This window comes from Schistocerca gregaria, chromosome 10, assembly GCF_023897955.1.
Source record: "Schistocerca gregaria isolate iqSchGreg1 chromosome 10, iqSchGreg1.2, whole genome shotgun sequence".
Classification (NCBI taxonomy): Eukaryota; Metazoa; Arthropoda; class Insecta; order Orthoptera; family Acrididae; genus Schistocerca; species Schistocerca gregaria.
In genome coordinates this window covers 148227810-148250146 of record NC_064929.1, presented here as the reverse complement: position 1 = coordinate 148250146, position 22337 = coordinate 148227810, and the positions used below count along the sequence as shown (strand labels likewise).

At 40.3% G+C, this 22337-nt stretch overlaps 1 protein-coding gene across 3 annotated transcripts in view; it reads right to left on the bottom strand.

Annotated features, from left to right (window-relative positions):
* LOC126293436 (putative mediator of RNA polymerase II transcription subunit 12) overlaps nt 1-22337 on the bottom strand; it is a 56101-nt gene that overhangs the window by 18504 nt on the left and 15260 nt on the right. For all 3 annotated transcript variants that reach the window (XM_049986664.1, XM_049986663.1, XM_049986665.1), the window contains exons 4-7: nt 12378-12507; nt 7117-7305; nt 3325-3481; nt 514-897 (exon numbers count right to left, since the gene is read on the bottom strand). In XM_049986664.1, the coding sequence (XP_049842621.1) occupies nt 514-897; nt 3325-3481; nt 7117-7305; nt 12378-12507 (860 nt within the window). The remainder of the gene's footprint in view (nt 1-513; nt 898-3324; nt 3482-7116; nt 7306-12377; nt 12508-22337) is intronic.

Genomic DNA, 22337 nt, shown 5'->3' with positions numbered 1-22337 from the left:
ATGAATACTGTTGACGCCTTGTGCTGCCACCTGCAGCCTGTAATGGTTATTGCACGTTGACATCAAGTACAGGAAATGGTCAAATTAATGTGACTGGAACCTGTAGAATTCAAATAGGCCTATAGTAGTGAAAACTGAACCAACAATCTTGCAATTATGACTGGAACACTATGTGCAAAGCTCCAAGTGGTTGTATCAGAAGGTTTGAATTTTTTTGCATTTGACAGCACTCATAAACCATCAATCTTCAAATGTAGTTCCTTCAAGTGCTTTTCTATGAGTGCATTGCACTGTTCTAGTAAACTGATGTCCGGGCAGTGACTACAAATTGTATTAATATGAAGAAAATTGACGACGACCATTCCGTAACATTCATTTGTATGATATAGTTTTTATATAACCATACTTCTGTAACATCTCTTATAAATGCTCAAGAATGTAAGAACAGATAATAAAAAAATATTACAAATAGTGAAATAAATTACTGAAAGAAACTGGACACACAGTAGTTACCTGGTTATGGGGCAGAGGTTCTTGTGATGAGGGCGTGGCTTGTTACTGGTGAACACACTCTGGAAGACAGGCTCTTCTGAAAAAGTGATAAACGTCCTCTCATACTTCCCCTCGACTTGGGTGAGTCTTTCCGGAACAGATTTTTTTTCTTTTCCAGACTCGTCTGCTGAGCTGTCGTCCGGTGTTTCTACTACGATGTCCATTTCATTGTTGTCTTTCTTGTCGTCTTTCTTGTCATCTTTCTTGTCATCTTTTGCTTGACTGTCGGCCATGTCTGGATCGACCTCCTCTTTGACCTTCGTGAGAGGGATGGCCGAAGGAGATGTAGGAGGATCCTGTTTTGGTGTAGCTGGATCTTCTTTTGTTTTAACATTTTCACTGGAACTGGATGAAAAACAAATTCAAATAAATCCTTTCGGTGTCCAATACTCATCGGGGCATCTCTAACAGTCTGTGTCACTATAGATGTTAAAGACAGACAGAAAAGGTGAAAACAGCCAAAATAAGTGTAATCAAAACAATGTGAAAAGAATTCAATGAATTCGAAACTATCATTTCTTTTCACAGATCTGACAATAAACCCTGACATAAAGTCAATAAATGGACCATGTTAATCTATCCAGTGATTCAGTGACTGTACTTCTACCCAACTGAAGAGGTAAGGCCAAGATATTGAGTTCACTTTTCCAACATAGTTTCATTCTGGAAGACTGTAAAATAATTTTTGGTTTCAATCACTGATAAAATGTCAGATACTGAGATAACAGATTGTAGAACAGGAAATCAAGTAAAATTGCTCAACAGTGGAAAGGCATCTGGACCCAACAATATATTTGGATGAGTCTATGGGTACTGTACTGAAGAATTTGATATTGCTCTTGCAATTAGTTATTGGAAGTCTCTTAAGTAACAAAGTGTTCCAAACTGATTGGGAAATACACAAATCTTTCTCATTTTTAATGTGGTTGCTGGACAGATGCATATAAGTAAAAGCTTATATAGGGCTGTGAATTAGTGAAGTGATTTAACAGATTTTATATAGTTATATTAGTTGACAAATTGTCACAAAGCTTTGCATATGCACAGAAATACCCAAAAAGGTTTTTTTGACGTAAGTGCTCCACCATCATATGTGGGACCTCCAGCCCCCCCTCCCCCCCCCCCCCCCCACCCCAACATAAAGTCGATAATCAAGTTCTTCCTGTATTCAGTGCACAATGTCCTTATCAATCTGTTCAAAAGCACAGATGATGCGAGCTCACAGTTCTCGTAGGATTATTGGTAGGGGAGGCATGAACATTGAATCTTCACATAAACTCACAGAAAAAAAAGTATGAAGCCTCACCACAACCTAGTCATTGGTTTCTGACTGTCATTGGGAATCAAGGTTTGTAGCAACTGCAGACGGTAATAATGAGTTTACATTTAGGAAAGGGAGGTACCAGAGGCAGTTGTGACACTGAAATGATAACGGAAGCAAGTCTGGAAAAATCAAAACATGTTCGTAGGATTTGTTGACCAAGAGCAAGCAACTGTCAATGTAAAATGGTGCAAGATGTACAAAATTCCTGGCAAAAAAACGTGTAAGCTATAGGGAATGACAGGCAATATACAAAATGTACAATAATCTGGAGGGAAAAATCAGAACTAAAGACAAAAGCGCTCAGATTAAAAATTGTGTAAGACATGAAGTACAGTCTTTTGTCCCTACCATTTAATCTACACATCAAAGATGCAATGAGAGAAATAAAAGGAAGGTTGACGAGTGGGATTAAAACATACAGCATCAGGATATCAATGATAATCTTCACTGCTGAAATTGCCATCCTTAGTGATAGTGGTATAGAACTACCAGACCTGTTTAAATGAATGGATTCAGAATAAACCAAACAAAAATAAAAATAATGATGAATAGCAGAAATGAGATTAGTGAAGACTTGGCACGAAAACTAGAGACCATGAAGTAGATAAAGAGAGGATATGTGCTATCTTGTAAGCAAAATCCCAAATCACAGATGAAGCAAGGAAGATATAAGCTGACTCACAGAGGCTAAGAGAGTGTCTCTGGCCACAAAACAGTATCAAACATAGGCTTTACTTTGAGAAAGGAACTTCTGATATCTTATCCCCCTTTATCTTCGTATTTGCATTCCACTGAAAATGCAAATGGCGTGTCTGTGTGCCATATCTGGAACAAGCTTGTTCGACTCTGTTCTCCTTGGTTTTTCTTCTATAGCAGTGTTAGTGGTACATTGACAGTGATACACAGCAGCAAGGATATGTTTAGTGATGAAGAGATGGCCGATATGCATCTCACATATAAGTTCAGTGAGTGCAATGGAAAACGACACGATGACACTATGCTGAGATATTCCTGCAATGAATAGCCACATTGTAGATGTTCTGATTGTTGTGTTAGTCTGTGTTTTGTGTTGTCCATGTTGGAGATTTCATCTACCATGTTTTTTACTGTTGTGAATGTATTTTAACATAAACAAAGGTATTGTATGTGGTGGAATGGGCCCTGTCTGAAACTGAATAAAATAATATAAACAGAGAGATAACAAGCCACTGGGGACAAAGGCTCACTTATCTGCAAAATACCCGAAAATATTCCTAAACTTCCTCCAAAATTTTGTTGGTGGAAGTGGGTTACCTTGCACAACACAAAAGGAGGTGAGTTAATGTAAGATGAACAGTCTGCTAATAGCAAACTAAAGCATACTGCAACTGCTACTCACAGCAATAACAACAATTTAAACAGTAATGTTAAATATTTCTTGTTTGTTAACACGGCATCTGTCCCCTTACCTATTCTGTTCATTAACAGTTTCAGCATTCTCCTGCTTCAGTTGTATCACCCTTATCAGCGGCATTGTTACGGAGTGGTACCGAATCATCGGTCCGACAAATGCCTTCTTCACGGCACGGGCCTTCTTTTTCTCGAGTTCCAATTTCTGGTGCTTCTCTGCAAAAGATTTATCACACAAATAAAACATCAAAAACTCTTCAACTATTTCTACATTCTTCTCGAAATATTTATCCAGCTGACAGAAAACACATAGTTATTACATCGTATTACTGATTATACAAAGTGGCCAAGATAAAAAGAGGCCTCAAGTTATACTGAACGTCATATTTGAAGCTATCTGAGTGTTGTTATTTCTTAATGCTAGGACGACACCTGAGTGCGGTCATGTGATGTTGAACAGCGGTTTAGTGATCAGTGTTGCTGCGAACGGCCACACTCACTGCGTCAAAGAGTTTGCGCGTCTATATGTAAACTAGCCGGCATCTGTCACAGCTGCGGTCTGCGCCGACCGCCTCTCTGCTGGCCCTCCGATCCTACTCGCTGACAACTCTGGTAGGGTTGTGGCCACAGGAAGTGTTACATAACTCCAGCACTAGCACACCCTTCTTAGGTGACCAGACGGAAAGTATAAAATGCTCTCGTTCTCACCTAACAATATAGCTTTGAATGTCATTTAATTTTTAAAGATAATCAAATAATATTATACAAAACTCCAGCACTACTACAGCATTCTTGGGTGAGCAGACGGCCGGCGGTTCTAGGCGCTTCAGTCTGGAACCGCGCGACCGCTAGGGTTGCAGGTTCGAATCCTCCCTCGGGCATGGATGTGTGTGATGTCCTTAGGTTAGTCAGAAGTCAGTTTGAAGCTTGTTGGGAATACAGTTCTGCAGAATGCCTTATTCAATCAAACAAAGAGTGTTTATTGTTGAAACTTCTTTAGAATGTGAATGGTTTAAAATGTTGGACAAAAGGCTCATGATGAAATATCCAGAGACAGCTGCTCTTTCAAGAACTGTTGTGCAGAAATTGATCATTTAAATTTAGAGCAACAGGTTCAGTCGCTAACATCAAACATAACCATGCAAAGAAAGTTTGTTCACCAGAAAATATTGAATTTGTTCACGAGACTACAGTAAGAACTCTAGGGAAATCAATTAAATGTCTATCGTACTAACTAAATATCAAATGCACATCGTGCCAGAACATGCTGAAGCTGTTACATATACAAGCAAACAAAGTAAGAGTGTTGAAAGTATCAAAATCTGAGGATCGCGCAGAATGACAACAGTGCTGCTAATTGTTATTCATGCATGTTGCTCGCGGTTATCTGGATCCAAATCTTTTCTTCAACTCTGACAAAGTGCGCTTTCACCTTAGCTGTGAACTCTCAAAACACATGCTATTGGTCGAGAGACAATACCAGGGAACACTTTGAGGTGCCTCTGCATGATTCGAAAGTAGGCATTTCATGTGCAGTTTCAGGCCACTGAATTGTAGACCTCATTTTCTTTAACAACACCGTGAACTCTTAAGTGTATGTAACGAAATTGTTGCAACCATTCATAGCACAGTTAGCAGAGGAAGAACAAGAGTATGCATTTTTACAGCAAGATGGCACAGATTTCACAGTTTTCAAAATCATACGTCCATCAAGCTTTTGGAGAAGGATGTTCAGTTTCCACAGGTTTATAGCTTCCCAGGTTGATCACTCTGTCTACCTATGATTTTTATTTGTGGGGTAACTTAAAGGGTAAATTCTATAGTAACAACCCTCAGAACAATAGAAGAGTCAAAAACAAACATTCACAATGTGATTGTGGAAATCACACCAAATGAATTGGTAAAAGTTTCCAGAAACATATTGAGACGTGGTGAGTTAGTATTGAAGTTTATGGTGAACATTTTCAGCGTCTCCTGTGAGCTATTGGCCTAATGACTCTTCAGTGTGTTGGTTTTCATAATAATAATAATAATAATAATAATAATAATAATAATAATAAAATAATAATAATAATTTACTATTCTTTATCTGTACTTGCAATAAACAAGTGAACTATCTGTATGTTGTTTGTAAGAATGAGACCTTTGGCCTCTCTGTAGTAGTACAGCCACCATCGTCATGTCATTTTACTGCCTTGGCAGCACTGTATTAATAAATTATTGCATACTGTTAAAAATCACACATGTATTACATGGTTCTACCAATTCCAGCTGCTGTTATGGCAGATAAATGATCTGAAACTGGTTGCTACATCAATCAAAACCAGTAATACAGTTAAATAGTTGGAGTATTTTGAGGTTGAATAAACTTTCAGAAGATTGGGGTTCAAATTCATGTAGATGATGAGGTGATTGAGAGAGAGAGCTTGAGGTCATATTGGTGAAGGGAATCAGATGAGACCTTTTCAAAGGAACCAATATTCAACTTAACACTTAGCATGTGGGTGACGGCTGTGCGGGGTAGTCGTGCGGTCTCAGGCGGCTTGCCACGGTTCGCGCAGCTCCCCCTGTCAGAGGTTTTAGTCCTCCCTTGGGCATGCGTATGTGTGTTGTCCTTAGCGTAAGTTAGTTTAGGTTAGATTAAGTAGTGTGTAAGCCCAGGAACAGATGACCTCAGCAATTTGGTGAAACAGGAACTTGCCACAAAAATGTGGCTGACATAATATTACGGAACTTGTGGGAAATGAGAATGTGCAGTGGACATAATATTACATCATGCCAATTACGCTGATTTTCCAGTGTCAAATGTATATTTAAGACTCCTGTAAACTCTGTCAGATCTACAGACTTTGTAGTTTCTGCTGTGACTACCAGATGATAGTAATGGTAAAAATTGGTTATTTCTGAAACATCTGTTATGTCTCTTGTTTTGTAGGTAATAGTTGACATTCAAGTTTTCTCTTTTTCATGTGTTTTGCATGTTTATGAGTCGATTTTGCATTGAAAATGCGAAGAGAAGAGAAAACATTTGAAGAAAATAATTTCCAAAGTCCTTGATGAGTCTACAGACAATGAAAACGAAATATTTGGTGACAATTAAGACTAAATATCATATGAAAATTGTAGTAATTTCAGGCTATTCAGAAGATCAGTTGCTGCATATGTTTATCACATTATTTTCACAGATTGTGTTGTTACAAAGGAGTCCCCTGCAGATAAATCTGGACATGAATCTGAGCATATGACACTAATGAGTGTAATGTTAGACTAAGTATCTGTACATCTTTCAATTTGTATCACACTGCATGCCACTATGAACACTGAATTTCACTTTGAACTTATGTTTTATGTGTTTCTTTAGATTTAAATTGGTTGTGAAAGAAATTTAAACAGAAAGTTCATGTTTCCTTATGTATGTGAATAATAGAATTCCTTTTTCAATTTATTTCTGCAATAATTAGCACTGAATTGAAGTTCATCTGTGTATTCAGATTTTACACTAACAAAATAAAACATATAGCATTCAAATATAGCTTTGAATAAAAAGTTCTCGGGTTTCCAGTCACGTCAAGTGATTAAAATCACACAAGCTTTTGGCCAAGCACTCCTTAGTCATTGTCAATGTAATTTTAATCACTCATCATTGCCAGAAACCCAAGAACTTTTTATTCAATGTTACCACCGCAAGACACTGCATTCATACAAATATAGCTTTTCCTGTTTACAGTCTTAACATTTCTTGAAAATACAAAAAGAAGTATTTGGTAAAGTTATGGAAACAAAGTGGATACACAAAGACGAGCTGTAAGCAGTACACCTAGGAATTAAAGGAGTCAATCTGCAGCTCTCACCCAATGAGAGGAGGTTCTCCTCCTCCGTGATCTTGGCTTCTTCCAGCAGCTCCTCCTGCGTCGGTTGGTAGAACTCCCAACTTCGAGGACCTTTACGCTTCCGCCTTCGACCTTCTTCGTCGCGATCCTTCATCCTCTGTAACGTTGCTGCCGATTTAGCTAGGGTTGAACGCCGAATAGACTTTCTTTCTGAAATTGCATACTTCAATAATTGTAGAAATCTCTTTGTGAATTGTTAAAGAGAAAAAATAGATACAAGCAATTACTCAGACAGTAGTACAAAACAAGTAATTTCTCAGGCATCAAGGACACAATTATAGCACAGAACATGGTCACCAACAGATGGCATAGTGACATAGCTACCAGAGTTCCATCTGTTTCTATCCTTTAACATGAAATGCACACAACCAGAAGGCTCAGTGTGCCGCAAATGTGTGAAGCAAGCAAGCAACAATGAAAGGAGATGTATTCGTGTTTCCTGCAGCCAACAACAATTTTGAAAGGGCTCAAACTGTGGCCTTCCAAGTGGTGGGATGGCCTTTCTGGAGAACTGCCACACAAGTTGGACGTGACATGCTGCATCAGTTTTGCAATGATGCTGCTATCAGTAATCACATGACCATTCTCACACCCACAGATGAGGTTCTGAATGACCACACAGTACAGACACGTGCCAGGATTGTCGTATTGTAAGGACAGCAGTGACACATTGTATAGCTTCCACAACAAAGATAAGAGAGCTTGTGAGCTCTGATGTGTCAATATGAACTGTTGCAAACTGACCATCGGCAGTGTGACTCTGGGCACACACAACTCTAGCCCGTCTTTCACTCATGTCACAGCATTATGTATACGGCTTGACTAGTGCCATCAGAGGATCACTTGGAAGATAGAATGGCTTTCAACAATGAAAGGAGATTCTGCCTGTGCGTAAATGATGATCACTTGTGCGTATGGCACAGACCTCATGAGCGATGACTCTGACATACAATGGCCCCACTCCAGGCCTTATGGTCTGGGATTTGATAAGCTGCAACTCTCATTCAACTTTGATGTTTCTAGAGGGGATGGCAACTAGCACTTGGTGCATGCAGACTGTTGTTAGGCTTCTTCTTTTGCTGTTCTTGCAACAGGTAGCTGATGTGTTGTTCCAACAGATAATGCTCACCCACAGACTGCCCATGAAACTCAATGTGCTCTGAAAAACGTGCAGCAACTTCCCTTGCCAGTACAATATCCAAACTTGTCTGCAATTGAGCATGTGTGGAACATGGTGGGACAGAAGTAACTTGTGAAACTCTTCAACCAACAACCCTGAAAGAACAGGTAGAGCAGGCATGGCATAGCATTCGCCATCTGTACAATCAACTGGGTGCCACAGTTAGTGCTTCCATTGTTGACTGTGGATGATACACCATGCAGTAAAATGTATGTTTCAACATGGGTCAATAATTGGTACCTCGTAACACCTAGTGCTGTTGATCTGTAAATGTTAACATGTACACCGTATGTGCTATTGCAACAATAAATATTGAGTGAACTGAAACCTTTAAAAGGCTGTACTAACCTTTATGGCAATATTTATAGAGAAAAATAGTTGACATTACTTATACTTTCAAAATGTTTCAAGAAATAACTAAAGAAAAATTGCAATGGCGACCATTTCTAAAATATTTGCATAGGGATGCGTCACCACTATGTAGATTTGAAAATTATCTCAATGTATCACAAAACTCATGTTTCAATTCTAGTTATTGCTTCATTTGTTTAGAGAGGAAAAACCTGAGCCACATAAATCAATCAGCCCTTTATAACACAGTGTTTACAACACAGTATAGGACAATTTCAGTGCATATGAAGATGGTAACAGACCCATGTCTGCATCAAATCCCGTTGAGATAATTCTGGGGCATAGGAAAGAATATTAGGATTTTATGTCACGAGGTCATGAGTGCTGAGGTGTTCACATAGTTCAATACTGCCTGTATTAACATAAATACAAGCATCAGGGGTATCAGAAAACATTTGTGATGAGACTGAGGATACTTGATAGGGAGGATGCAGCAAGTCATCTTGGATGGGATATCATTGACAGATGTAGAAATCACCTCCGGTGTGCTCCAGGGAAGCGTGTTGAGACCCTGTTCATGTATTCTATTAATCACATGGTGGACAACAATACTAGTAAATTTTCAATTTTGTGAACGAAATTGTGCAAGTGATGCAGTAATTTATAATGAAGAGCTACTTGAGAAAAGCTGCACTATTATCCACTCAAATTTGGATAATATTTCAAAGTTGTGCATAGACTGACAACTTGCTTTAACCATGCAGAAATATAAATTTGTGCACTTCCCCTCACAAAGTACAGAAAAGTTGTATTCTGAGAATAAAACATTGATGATCAAAGTTGGAATTGATCATCTCATGCAAATTCCTAGAAATAACAATTTGTAGGAATATGAAAACGAACAATCACATAGGTCCAGTCATAGGTAAAGCAGATGGTAGACTTCAGTTCATTGGCAGGGTATTGGGGAACTGCTGTCAGTCTATGAAGTGATGCTTAAAAAATATTCAAGCAATGCATCATACAACATTGCTCAAATATGTGGTGCCATACCTAATAGGACTAACAGGGGATTATGAACATACAAGTATACGAAGAAGTGTGGCAACAATGGTCAAAGGTTCACTGTAACCATGAGAAAGCATCATGGAAAAATCTCAACTGCCAGAAACCTGAAGACAGACACCAAATATTCCATGAAAGCCTACTTGCAAAGTTTTGAGAACCAGCATTAAGAGAAGAATTTAGCATATAATGCTCCTGAAGGGTTTACAAAAATAAGGTTACAGTGTACGTAGAGGCATTGAATGGTAATTCTTCTTGTGTTCCATACACATACTGGATGGTAAGAAACCCTTGTTGTCGTACAATATGTAATGCCATCAACCTATCTGTAAGACTCACTACTTTCAACAGCCAACAAAATGCATGAATGAACAAGCATTTTACATCTTTTATTTTGTTGAAAGACGTGTTCGCTATGTATCTGCACAAACTGTGTTTTCAGTTTACATGTAACCATTGGTCACTGGGAGAATGCATGACATCTCTGAAGACAAAACCGAACTGTAGAGTGCCTGTTTGCCAGCTGCAATATGTTGAAGGCAATCTCTTCTTAGATGAGTGCTCCTGTATTATCTCTGTAATGTCTCATCACTGTTGCAGCACCAGAATAATGTTTACAATTATGACTGTGTATAATTTCTTGTTCTGTCTGGCGAGTTAAAAAAGCTCGATGTGTTAAATATAAACATGAAACTTTTTAATAAAATGTTTCATTCTGAGTCGATGCTGAAGATATGTTATGTAGAATGAAATGCTATTATCCAAGAGAACTGAAATAATTTATGGAGAGCATGAAGATTATTTTTCATGATATATTTCATTTTCACAAAGCAAAGAAGTCAAAATGTTGTATATATAGGATAGTTTAAACAGAAAGTAATGTTTACTGATTAGTCTGAATATACCTTCAAGTGAGTGCAGAATGTTTGCTACTGTTCTTTTTTCTTTCTTTTCTTACCAGCACCATCTAATTGCCACTCAGCTTGAATAACTGAATTAACTGACATAAATTTAAACTGAAACAACTAATTACTGTCATCATCCCTGCTATTTTTTTAAATCTTTTCTCTCTCTATGGTGGTGATGAGAGAGCCTACAACATTATTTTTGAAATTATTCCTTTGATTACCTAGTTTATTTATTGGGGGAAAATGAGTTTGGTTGGAAAACACTGAATTATTAGGCTACTTTGCCAACTGAGATGAATTTATCTGGGTTATGGAAACACATGGTCACTCTAAGAACCGAATTTACAACTATATGGAAAGGACAGACTGCTAAGGGGGCACGGAGTCATGACTCAGCACCCCCTCTGTGTGGTGAGTAGCAGTCTATCCTTTCCATATTGTTGTTACTCCATCCTTGAATTTACGTTGGTTAAAATCTGAAACACACACACACACACACACACACACACACACACACACACACACGCACACACGCGCGCGCGCGCGCACTCTCACTCTCAAACTCACTCACTCACTCACTCACTCACTCACTCACTCTCTTTGAAACACACACACGCACGCACGCACGCACGCACGCACGCACGCACACACACACACACACACACACACACACACACACACACACACACACATTCTTTCTATTCCATTATTGTTTTTGATACTTCTATACGGATTTTTGTTTCTTTTTATTTTTGAGCCAAGGTTCAGTCAATATATTATAAACACGATTTTCATGTGAGCAGAATTGGCATTCTGTGGGGGTCACCATATTCTATTTTGCTCCACCAAATATTGCTTGAAATTGCCTTTCAGTGTCATTTGAAATAGTATAAATGATAATTTTATTGAAAAGAAATTGTGTAATTCTGATACACAGATTGACTGATGCTGACAGAATGATGTCATCAGAAGCCACTGTAATAAACGAAGCCAAGCCAACTGACGGTAGAAAGTTTGGGAGAGTGTTGTGCGAATTGGGCCAATTACTTGCAGAGTGATGACAGAGGCTTGTGGTTGCTTGGTCTGACAGGTTCAAATGGCAGTGTGGTTTTTTCATGAGTAATTGTGATAGGGGCAATACTGAAGTGCAAATAATCCACATTTTTATTTGGACTGGAAGCTAATGAAACATAATGTAAAAATTTTGTTTGCATGCACACCTCAACCACACAAGATCATCGACTGCAGCAGCTCAGGCCAGAATACATTCTGCCGGAGTTGGTGGTAATGACTCTATGAGGTGTGCTTGCTTGTGTGTATGAACTGTGTGTATTTCTCTGTTTCTCTTTTGCTGCTGAAGGCTCTGGTCGACAGCTTTGTTTAAGTGTCTTTTAATTGTGCCTGTCTGCAATTTAAAATGTCTTCTTTGCAGGAAGTAGCAATCTATCTTTTCCTATATTGTTGATATTACTATATGGAGTTTTCATTGTTTGAAAGTGAATAGAGAGATATTCTACTGGCCTACATATTTCAACCGTGCCCACTTCTGTGTACACTCATTCAACTGAGACATCTTTCTGGCTGCTATTGTGAAAAGTTATTTCCCAACCATTATGCACAAAGCAACTACTGCCATACAAGCTACTAATGCTTGCCACTTTCTGACACTGAGTCATGTTTTGGACATGTGCAAGTGAACAGCACAAAAGGCACTGTACCGTAGTTCTCTAGGTTTTCTTTAAACTGCCTCCGCCGCCTCCTTGGCTTTTTCTCCTCTTTTTTCTCTTCTGTAGGTGGCTTGTCATCTTGAGGCTGCTTGTCTACTTTTCGCAAGACCACACGTGGTTCCTGGAAAATAAACATAAAGCAAAGTAAACACAATGTCTCAACAAAGTAGTTTGTATATTCCACAGTTGATTATTTCATACATAAAGGACAGAATTATGAGGGCTGCGACTGTTGATAAATAAAAACAAGACAATCTTTTTAAATTTATTTTGGCATTACATGTTGCGATGATTCACACCATCATCTTCAGGTGGCAAATATTTTATTAAATAGCTGAAGTTGGTGAAGAGTACAGATGTCCTACCACAGTAACAGCCAAGGGCAGTGTAGCTTATGTTGCGTCTTTTGCTAATGATAAAAATTATTTATTTAGAAAAGAAATTTCTGAGGTCAAAGAACATGAATTTCTGTCTCCTCAGAGTCTTTCTGATTGTGAATTCAGTAAGGGAGATGGATGGATTGAAGTGATATATAATGTGAATTAGTTAAGTCCAGTGGCAAGAAAAACAGGATTTTGGGTCAGGTTACATAAGATTATCAACACAAAATCAAATAAGGGTAATCTCAGCAGTGAGTCTAATAATGAATAAGGAAGTAGAAGTATGGGTAAGCTACCATGAACAGCAAGGTGAATGCATTATTGTAGCCAAGATAGCACGAAACCAACATCCACTACACTGGTACAAGTCTGTATGTTGACTAGTCCCACAGCTGACAAATAGAATGAAAGAATGCAAAATGAAATAAAAGATTATTCAGGTAGTTATGGGAGATAATAACTTGACTGTGTTGGGAGACTGGAATTCAAAAGTAGGAAAATGAAGAAGGCAAAATCATAGGAGAACATGAACTTAGACATGAAAAAGGATCTATCAGATACAATTTTGTGTCAAGTATAATTTAATCACTCCCCCCATGAACCATGGACCTTGCCATTGGTGGGGAGGCTTGCGTGCCTCAGTGATACAGATAGCCGTACCGTAGGTGCAACCACAACAGAGGGGTATCTGTTGAGAGGCCAGACAAACGTGTGGTTCCTGAAGAGGGGCAGCAGCCTTTTCAGTAGTTGCAGGAGCAACAGTCTGGATGATTGACTGATCTGGCCTTGTAACAATAACCAAAACAGCCTTGCTGTGCTGGTACTACGAACGGCTGAAAGCAAGGAGAAACTACAGCCATGATTTTTCCCGAGGGCATGCAGCTTTACTGTATGATTAAATGATGATGGCGTCCTCTTGGGTAAAATATTCCGGAGGTAAAATAGTCCCCCATTCGGATCTCCGGGCAGGGACTACTCAAGAGGATGTCGTTATCAGAAGAAAGAAAACTGGCGTTCTACAGATCGGAGCGTGGAATGTCAGATCCCTTAATCGGGCAGGTAGGTTAGAAAATTTAAAAAGGGAAATGGATAGGTTAAAGCTAGATATAGTGGGAATTAGTGAAGTTCGGTGGCAGGAGGAACAAGACTTCTGGGCAGGTGACTACAGGGTTATAAACAGAAAATCAAATAAAGGTCATGCAGGAGTAGGTTTAATAATGAATAAAACAATAGGAATGCGGGTAAGCTACTACAAACAGCATAGTAAACACATTGTTGTGGCCAAGATAAGATATGAAGCCCACACCTACTACAGTATTACAAGTTTATATGCCAACTAGCTCTGCAGATGACAAAGAAATTGAAGAAGTGTATGATGAAATAAAATAAATTATTCAGATAGTGAAGGGTGACGAAAATTTAATAGTCATGGGTGACTGGAATTCGGTAGTAGGAAAAGGGAGAGAAGAAAACGTAGTAGGTGAATATGGACTGGGGCTAAAAAATGAAAGAGGAAGCCGCCTGGTAGAATTTTGCACACAGCACAACTTAATCATAGCTAACACTTGGTTCAAGAATCATAAAAGAAGGTTGTACACATGGAAGAAGCCTGGAGATACTGACAGGTTTCAGATAGTTTATATAATGGTAAGAAAGAGATTTAGGAACCAGGTTTTAAATTGTAAGACATTTCCAGGGGCAGGTGGACTCTGACCACAATCTATTGGTTCTGAACTGTAGATTAAAACTGAAGAAACTGCAAAAAGGTGGGAATTTAAGGAGATGGGACCTGGATAAACTAAAAGATCAGATGTTGTACAGAGTTTCAGTGAGACCATAAGGGAACGATTGACAGGAATGGGGGAAAGAAATACAGTGGAAGAAGAATGGGTAGCTTTGAGGGATGAAGTTGTGAAGGCAGCAGAGGATCAAGTAGGTAAAAAGACGAGGGCTAGTAGAAATCCTTGGGTAACAGAAGAAATATTGAATTTAATTGATGAAAGGAGAAAATATAAAAATGCAGTAAATGAAGCAGGCAAAAAGGAATACAGACGTCTCAAAAATGAGATCGACAGGAAGTGCAAAATGGCTAAGCAGGGATGGCTAGAGGACAAATGTAAGGATGTAGAGGCTTATCTCACTAGGGGTAAAATAGATACTGCCTGAAGGAAAATTAGAGAGACCTTTGGAGATAAGAGAGCTACTTGTATGAACATCAAGAGCTCAGATGCAAACCCACTTCTAAGCAAAGAAGGAAAAGCAGAAAGGTGGAAGGAGTATATAGAGGGTCTATACAAGGGTGATGTACTTGAAGACAATATCATGGAAATGGAAGAGGATGTAGATGAACATGAAATGGGAGATATGATACTGCGTGAAGAGTTTGACAGAGCACTGAAAGACCCGAGTCAAAACAAGGCCCTGGGAGTAGACAACATTCCATTAGAACTACTGACGGCCTTGGGAGAGCCAGTCCTGACAAAACTCTTCCCTCTGGTGAGCAAGGTGTACGAGACAGGCGAAATACCCTCAGACTTCAAGAAGAATATAATAATTCCAAACCCAAAGAAAGCAGGTGTTGACAGATGTGAAAATTACCGAACTACCAGTTTAATAAGTCACAGCTGCAAAATACTAACGCGAATTCTTTACAGACAGATGGAAAAACTAGTAGAAGCCGACCTCGGGGAAGATCAGTTTGGATTCCGTAGAAATGTTGGAACACGTGAGGCAATACTGACCCTACGACGTATCTTAGAAGCTAGATTAAGGAAAGGCAAACCTATGTTTCTAGCATTTGTAGACTTAGAGAAAGCTTTTGACAATGTTAACTGGAATACTCTCTTTCAAATTCTGAAGGAGGCAGGAGTAAAATACAGGGAGCGAAAGGCTATTTACAATTTGTACAGAAACCAGATGTCAGTAATAAGAGTCGAGGGGCATGAAAAGGAAGCAGTGGTTGGGAAGGGACTGAGACAGGGTTGTAGTCTCTCCCTGATGTTATTCAATCTGTATATTGAGCAAGCAGTGAAGGAAACAAAAGAGAAATTTGGAGTAGGTATTAAAATCCATGGAGAAGAAATAAAAACTTTGAGGTTCGCCGATGACATTGTGAATCTGTCGGAGACAGCAAAGGACTTGGAAGAGCAGTTGAATGGAATGGATAGTGTCTTGAAAGGAGGATATAAGATGAACATCAACAAAAGCAAAACGAGGATAATGGAATGTAGTCGAATTAAGTCGGGTGATGCTGAGGGAATTCGATTACGAAATGAGACACTTAAAGTAGTAAAGGAGTTTTGCTATTTGGGGAGCAAAGTAACTGATGATGGTCGAAGTAGAGAGGATATAAAATGTAGACTGGCAATGGCAAGGAAGGTGTTTCTGAAAGTATTTGTATGGAGTGTAGCCATGTATGGAAGTGAAACATGGACGATAAATAGTTTGGACAAGAAGAGAATAGAAGCTTTCGAATTGTGGTGGTACAGAAGAATGCTGAAGATTAAATGGGTAGATCACATAACTAATGAGGAAGTATTGAATAGGATTGTGGAGAAGAGAAGTTTGTGGCACAACCTGACCAGAAGAAGGGATCGGTTGGTAGGACATGTTCTGAGGCATCAAGGGATCACGAATTTAGTATCGGAGGGCAGCGTAGAGGGTAAAAATCATAGAGGGAGACCAAGAGATGAATACACTAAGCATATTCAGAAGGATGTAGGTTGCAGTAGGTACTGGGAGATGAAGAAGCTTGCACAGGATAGAGTAGCATGGAGAGCTGCATCAAACCAGTCTCAGGACTGAAGACCACAACAACAACAACATAATTTAATCATTGCTAATTCCTGGTTTAGGAATCATGAAAGAGACCTGGAGAAGAGGCAGCTGTTTTAGATAGAATACATAATGGCAAAACAGAACAATCTGAACTTTCCATGCATCATAAAGACAAAAAGATTCTGAAGCCATGTTTCAGACTGCAAACCATCTCCAGGAACAGATATGGATTCTGACCATACTTCATTGGTTACAAACTGAAGAGACTGCAAAAGAAGTAGGAAACAGAGGAGATGGAACTTTGTAAATTGGAAAAATGAAGGTGGTTGTGAGTTTCAAAGACAGCATTAGGTAACAATTAACTTGACACAGAAGACAGGAACAAAACTGAAGATTAATGGGTAGTTTTGAGAAATGAAGTAGTAAAGGCATCAAAGAATGACATAGGCAAAACGGCAAATCCTAGTAGAAACCCATGAATAATACAAGACATATTGTATTTAATTGAAAAAAAGAAAATGTGCATAAAATGAAGCAGACAAAAGCGAACACATATGTATAAAAAATGACTCTGACAGGAAGTGCAAAATAGTGAAGCAGGAATGGCTTAACAAGAAAAGCAGGGCTGCAGAATCGTGCTTGGCTAGGGGAAACACGAGATGCCATCTACACGAAAATTAAAGAGGCCTTTGAATAATATAGAAGCACATGTATGAATATAGGAAAACAAATGGAATGCTAATAATAAGCAAAGAAGAGAAATTTGAAAGGAATATATACAAAGGAGACAACACTGAAAAGAGACAAAAATAAGTATATGAAGATGAGATGGACATGATAGTATGGGAAAATTTTTACACAGAATTGAAAGACCTAAGTCGAAACAAGGCTCCAGGATTAGACGACATTTCCTCAGAATTATCGAAATCCTTGGGAAAGCCTGTAATGACAAAGACATTTTACCTGGTGGGCATGATACACGAGACAGGCGAAACACCCTAAGACTTCAAAAAGAATGTAATAATTTCTATTCCAAAGAAGACAGGAGCTGACATTGGAGGATATTACTGAACCATCAGTTTAACAAGGTGTGCCTGCAAAATACTGATTCAAATTATTTACAGAAGAATGGAAAAACTGGTAGAAGCTGACTTCAGGGTAGATCAGCATGCGTTTGAGAGAAATTTTGAGAATACATGATGCAATACTGACCCTTATGATTTACGCTCAAAAATAGACTGAAGAACAGTAAACCGACATTCACAGCATTGACACTGTTGACTGGAATACACTCTTCGTAATTCTGAAAGTAGCAAGGATCAAACAGAGAGCAAAATGCTATCTACGATTTGTGCAGAAACTACACAGTAAGAGTGATACCACAGAGATTACGCCAAAAATTCTGTGTTGCCCGATGATGATGGTTTCAACAACATGGAAGTGAATGAAGGTTTATTTTATCAGTACCTCTTGGCAATAGCTAAAAATTACATTCTAAATAATTATCATAGAAGTTTTTGATAGAATACAGGCCATTTATTCACTTAAAGAGATTTTACAACTGTATATAAATAAAAGATGAAATTGTGAACAACTGTTTTGAGAAACAGGTTGCTGAAATGGTACAGAACAACTCCAGACTGAGGAAGACTGGAAGTAAAAGAAATAAGAGGCAAAGTATGTCTCTTAGATCCATAAGAAAAACAGCAACGAAAGAATGGCATACTGAACAAAGAATAATTGGACAGCAACATCCAAAGATAGAAAAGCCTACGCCCAATGAGTGGGGACATTTTTCTCATGTTTCAGTATTGTATGGCAGTCATTTCATTGTATGTCAGTAAGAGCAAGAAAATCCAGATTGCCTAGTAATAAATACAATTGCTGTTGAGGATTTTGGCACCATTCCTCTAACCAGGAAAGTACAAGGGCTCGAACAAACACAAATACACCAAAAGCGTGTGAGAAATAATGTAAATGTCTAATATTGCCCTAGTGATACTTCCGCATCTGCAAAACTCTGCATTCGTCCGTTAGAGGCCTCTGCGCATGCCATGCCACACTGCACACTGACCTGCCAGTACGCCAGTCGGGACCAGTAGGGACGGTGCACTGTGCCTCTGAAGTTGCGTTTTGTGACATTATTTGTGTATTGAAGCGTCAGATGGCTTGGCGATTGGTAATCAATCCTGCTAATCTATTGCGATTGGTTGAGATGAAGTTACGAAGAATCCTTCTTCGTGAAGATGGTATTGGCGTAGAAGACGAATCATTCGCATGTTTTCTGGTATCTATTATAGAGCAGAAATATGAGCATAAGTTAGAAACAGATACTGTTGTAACACTAACACATAATGATGATGATAGGGATGATAATGACAAACAACTCATTGCAAACGGGAGTGCTACGGCAAGTGCGGGAAGAGGCGATGGAAGCAGTGACAGTGAATACCAACTGTCTCCCAAGAAGAAGGTTAAATTTGCAAGTATCATCACGGCATTTGATGACAATACACTGGAGAACATGTACGATGATTATTACGTAAGAGGTTTCGACACATACGACAAGCTTCTGAAAAGATACCCTAAACTGAAGTCTAAAAGCAATATTAAAAACATACTGGATTACATGGCAAAGAAAAGAGAAGGAAATACAGTTTCAAAGGAAATCATACACTGCTGTTCAAGACCATCAAGGAGCGTGTAATGGCGAAATTCGATGAAGTGCGAGAATGTGGTTCCACCGTTCGTTATTGGCATTTACAACATTGGGCATTGGACGTAGCCAGAAATCTCGGGTGTACAAACTTTACAGCTTCAATAGGATTTATTACTAATTTGAAAACGGAGTTTTGGACAACATCACGCCGTATCACTATGCTCCAAGCACGAAAATATAATGATGACGTAGAAGAGCTGATTGAAAGAGCTCAAACATTTATTGCTGACGTCAATGAGCATATCACGAGAGAAAACATCAATATTAGTTCTGTATGGAACTGTGATCAGAGTCAGTTCAACTATGAACGTTCTTGTTACAGAACACTATCCATGAAAGAGGAGAGAAACATTGTCGTGATGTTGGATGGTGTGTGTGTGTGTTTGAGGTTTACGGGCGCTAAACAGCGTGGTCATCAGCGCCCAACCACATAAAAACAGGAACACATGCAGTTAAGGGACTAAGACGAACAGCGATCAAGGAGAATGGCTAAAAGACGCAGACCTGACACAGTTCCAAATCCCCACATACAGAGGCAAAACAAGAGGAGAAGGAACACACTAAAAAAGGAAAGGAAACACAAGAAAAGAACAGAAACCGAAGGGAAACAAGGAGGTAATCGTGACTGGCGGACCTCTTACCTAAATCCTGGGTGAGCCAGTCACCCAGCAGCACACTAAAACCCTCTCCCTAAAATCCGAGGCAACAGATTGGACAGGACACAAAACCGTAAGACCTTAACCACAGTCGCTGCGTCGTCTTGCAAAATAGAGGGCAAATCCGGTGGCAAAGAAACCACTGCCCTCTGGTCAGAGAATAAAAGACAGTCAAGTAAAATGTGGTGGACAGTAATCTGGACGCCACAAGCACTGCAGATTGGGGAGTCCTCCCACCGGAGTAAAAAACCATGCGTTAAGAAACTGTGCTCGATGCAGAGGCGAGTGAGGAGAACCTCATCCCGCCTGTATGACTGGTAGGACGTATGCCATGGTCCCGTAGTGGCCTTTACCAGACGCAGCTTATTGTCAGAAACTGCCAGCCACTCCTCTTCCCATTGATGCATAACACAAAAACGCAAAAGGGAGGTTACAGCATGGAGGGGGGACGGCACATTCAACAACGTGAGGGAGGGAACATGCATCTTTGGCAGCCACATCCGCCAGTTCGTTTCCCCTAATACCCACGTGCCCCGGCACCCAGCAGAAAGAAACCTCCTTCCCCTGCCGTTGAAGGTGGAGTAGGGCATCATGGATGTTCTGGACGACTGTATCCGCTGGGTACAAGTGTTGCATGGTCTGAAGGGCACTCAGGCAGTCAGAACAGATGAGGAACTTAAGACTGGGAACACAGCTCATCTGCTCCAATGCCCGCAAGATTGCAAACAATTCGGCATCAAGGATGGTAAACGCCGCAGGAAGCCGTAACTTGACGACTCGATCAGGGAAAACCACAGCACAACCAACAGAGTCCCCCTGTTTAGAGCCATCTGTGAATACAGGTACATGGTCCGGATGATGGTTTGAAATATCATAAAATAAGGAGGTAAAAACAAACGCTGGAGTGCAGTTCCTCCGGTTCTCCGACAAGTCTAGAAGGATGCTGGGCCTCTGAAGCAACCAGGGAGGCAGGCGAGTAAAACCTTGTCGTTGGGGGGCCACACACTCCACATCAAGGGACTCAAGCAAATGCTTGGCATGAATCCCAAATGGTCTTGTTGCCCTGAGACGACTGGAAAAGAGACGTTCCATAGGCGGTCGGGCAACGGTAGGGAACGCAGGGGAGGCAGGACAGGCAAGGAAATGACACACCCGTCGCACACAGCACACAAGGTGGGGATGGGACTGGTACGGAAGGCACCAGTGGCCAGCCTGATACCCTCATGGTGTACTGCGTCAAGGATCTTCAGATACGAAGGCCTTGCTGATCCATACACTGAGCAAGCATAGTCAAGACGTGATTGGACAAAAGCCCTATAAAACTGCACCAGACGCACCCGATCTGCTCCCCAGGACTGATGGCTCAGACACTTCAAAATATTCAGTGCCTTCAGGGCCCGCACCTTGAGGTCTTTAAGGTGAGGCAACCACGACAACTTGGAATCAAAAGTAAGGCCCAGGAACCTCACAGTGTCTCTAAAAGGAAGAACGGTGTCCCTCAGATGCAATTCAGGGGGGGTAAAAGGACGCCGAGAACGATTAAAATGAACACACACAGATTTGTCTGCAGAAAAGGTAAAACTCGTCTTTGCAGTCCATGCCTCTAAGCGCTTTATCGTAAGCTGCAACTGCCTGCCGACTAGCAGTGACAAGACTGGAGGAAGAACAGAAAACAGCAAAATCGTCCACAAACAAGGAGCATTGGGCAGGACTCCAGATAGTGGACGTGATACTGTTAATAGCGACGACAAAGAAGGTGACACTTAAAACGCTGCCCTGAGGAACACCATTCTCCTGCACGTACAAATCAGATAGCACATTACCAACCCGATACCGAAAGAGGCGGTGAGAAAGAAAGGACCGAATGAAGATGGGGAGACAGCCACGAAAGCCCCACTCATGGAGTTGATTGAGGATAAGGCGGCGCCAAGTAGTGTCATACGCCTTATTAATGTCAAAGAAGACCCCTAGCCAATGCTGGTTACGGAGGAAGGCCTGCTGGATGGCGGCCTCAAGCAGGGTCAAGTTGTCTATAGTGGAACGACATCTCCGAAAGCCACACTGAGAGGGGCTAAGGAGCTGCCTGGTCTCGAGCAGCCAAACCAGGCGGCGGTTGACCATGTGTTCCAACGTCTTCCCAACACAGCTCGTCAAAGCAATACTCTGATAACTACTGGGATGCGTTCGGTCCTTCCTTGGTTTGAGGAGGGGAATCAAAATTGCCTCCCTCCACGAGTCAGGGTACGTGCCGGATAACCATATCATATTAAAACAGTTCAGGAGAACTTCCTTGGATGGCAGCAACAAGTGCTGCAGCATGCTGTACCGGATTTGATCATGACCAGGCGGAAGTATCATGAGCCACAGACAGCGCAGAATCCAGTTCCCACATTGTGAAGGGGCAGTTATAGGGTTCAGA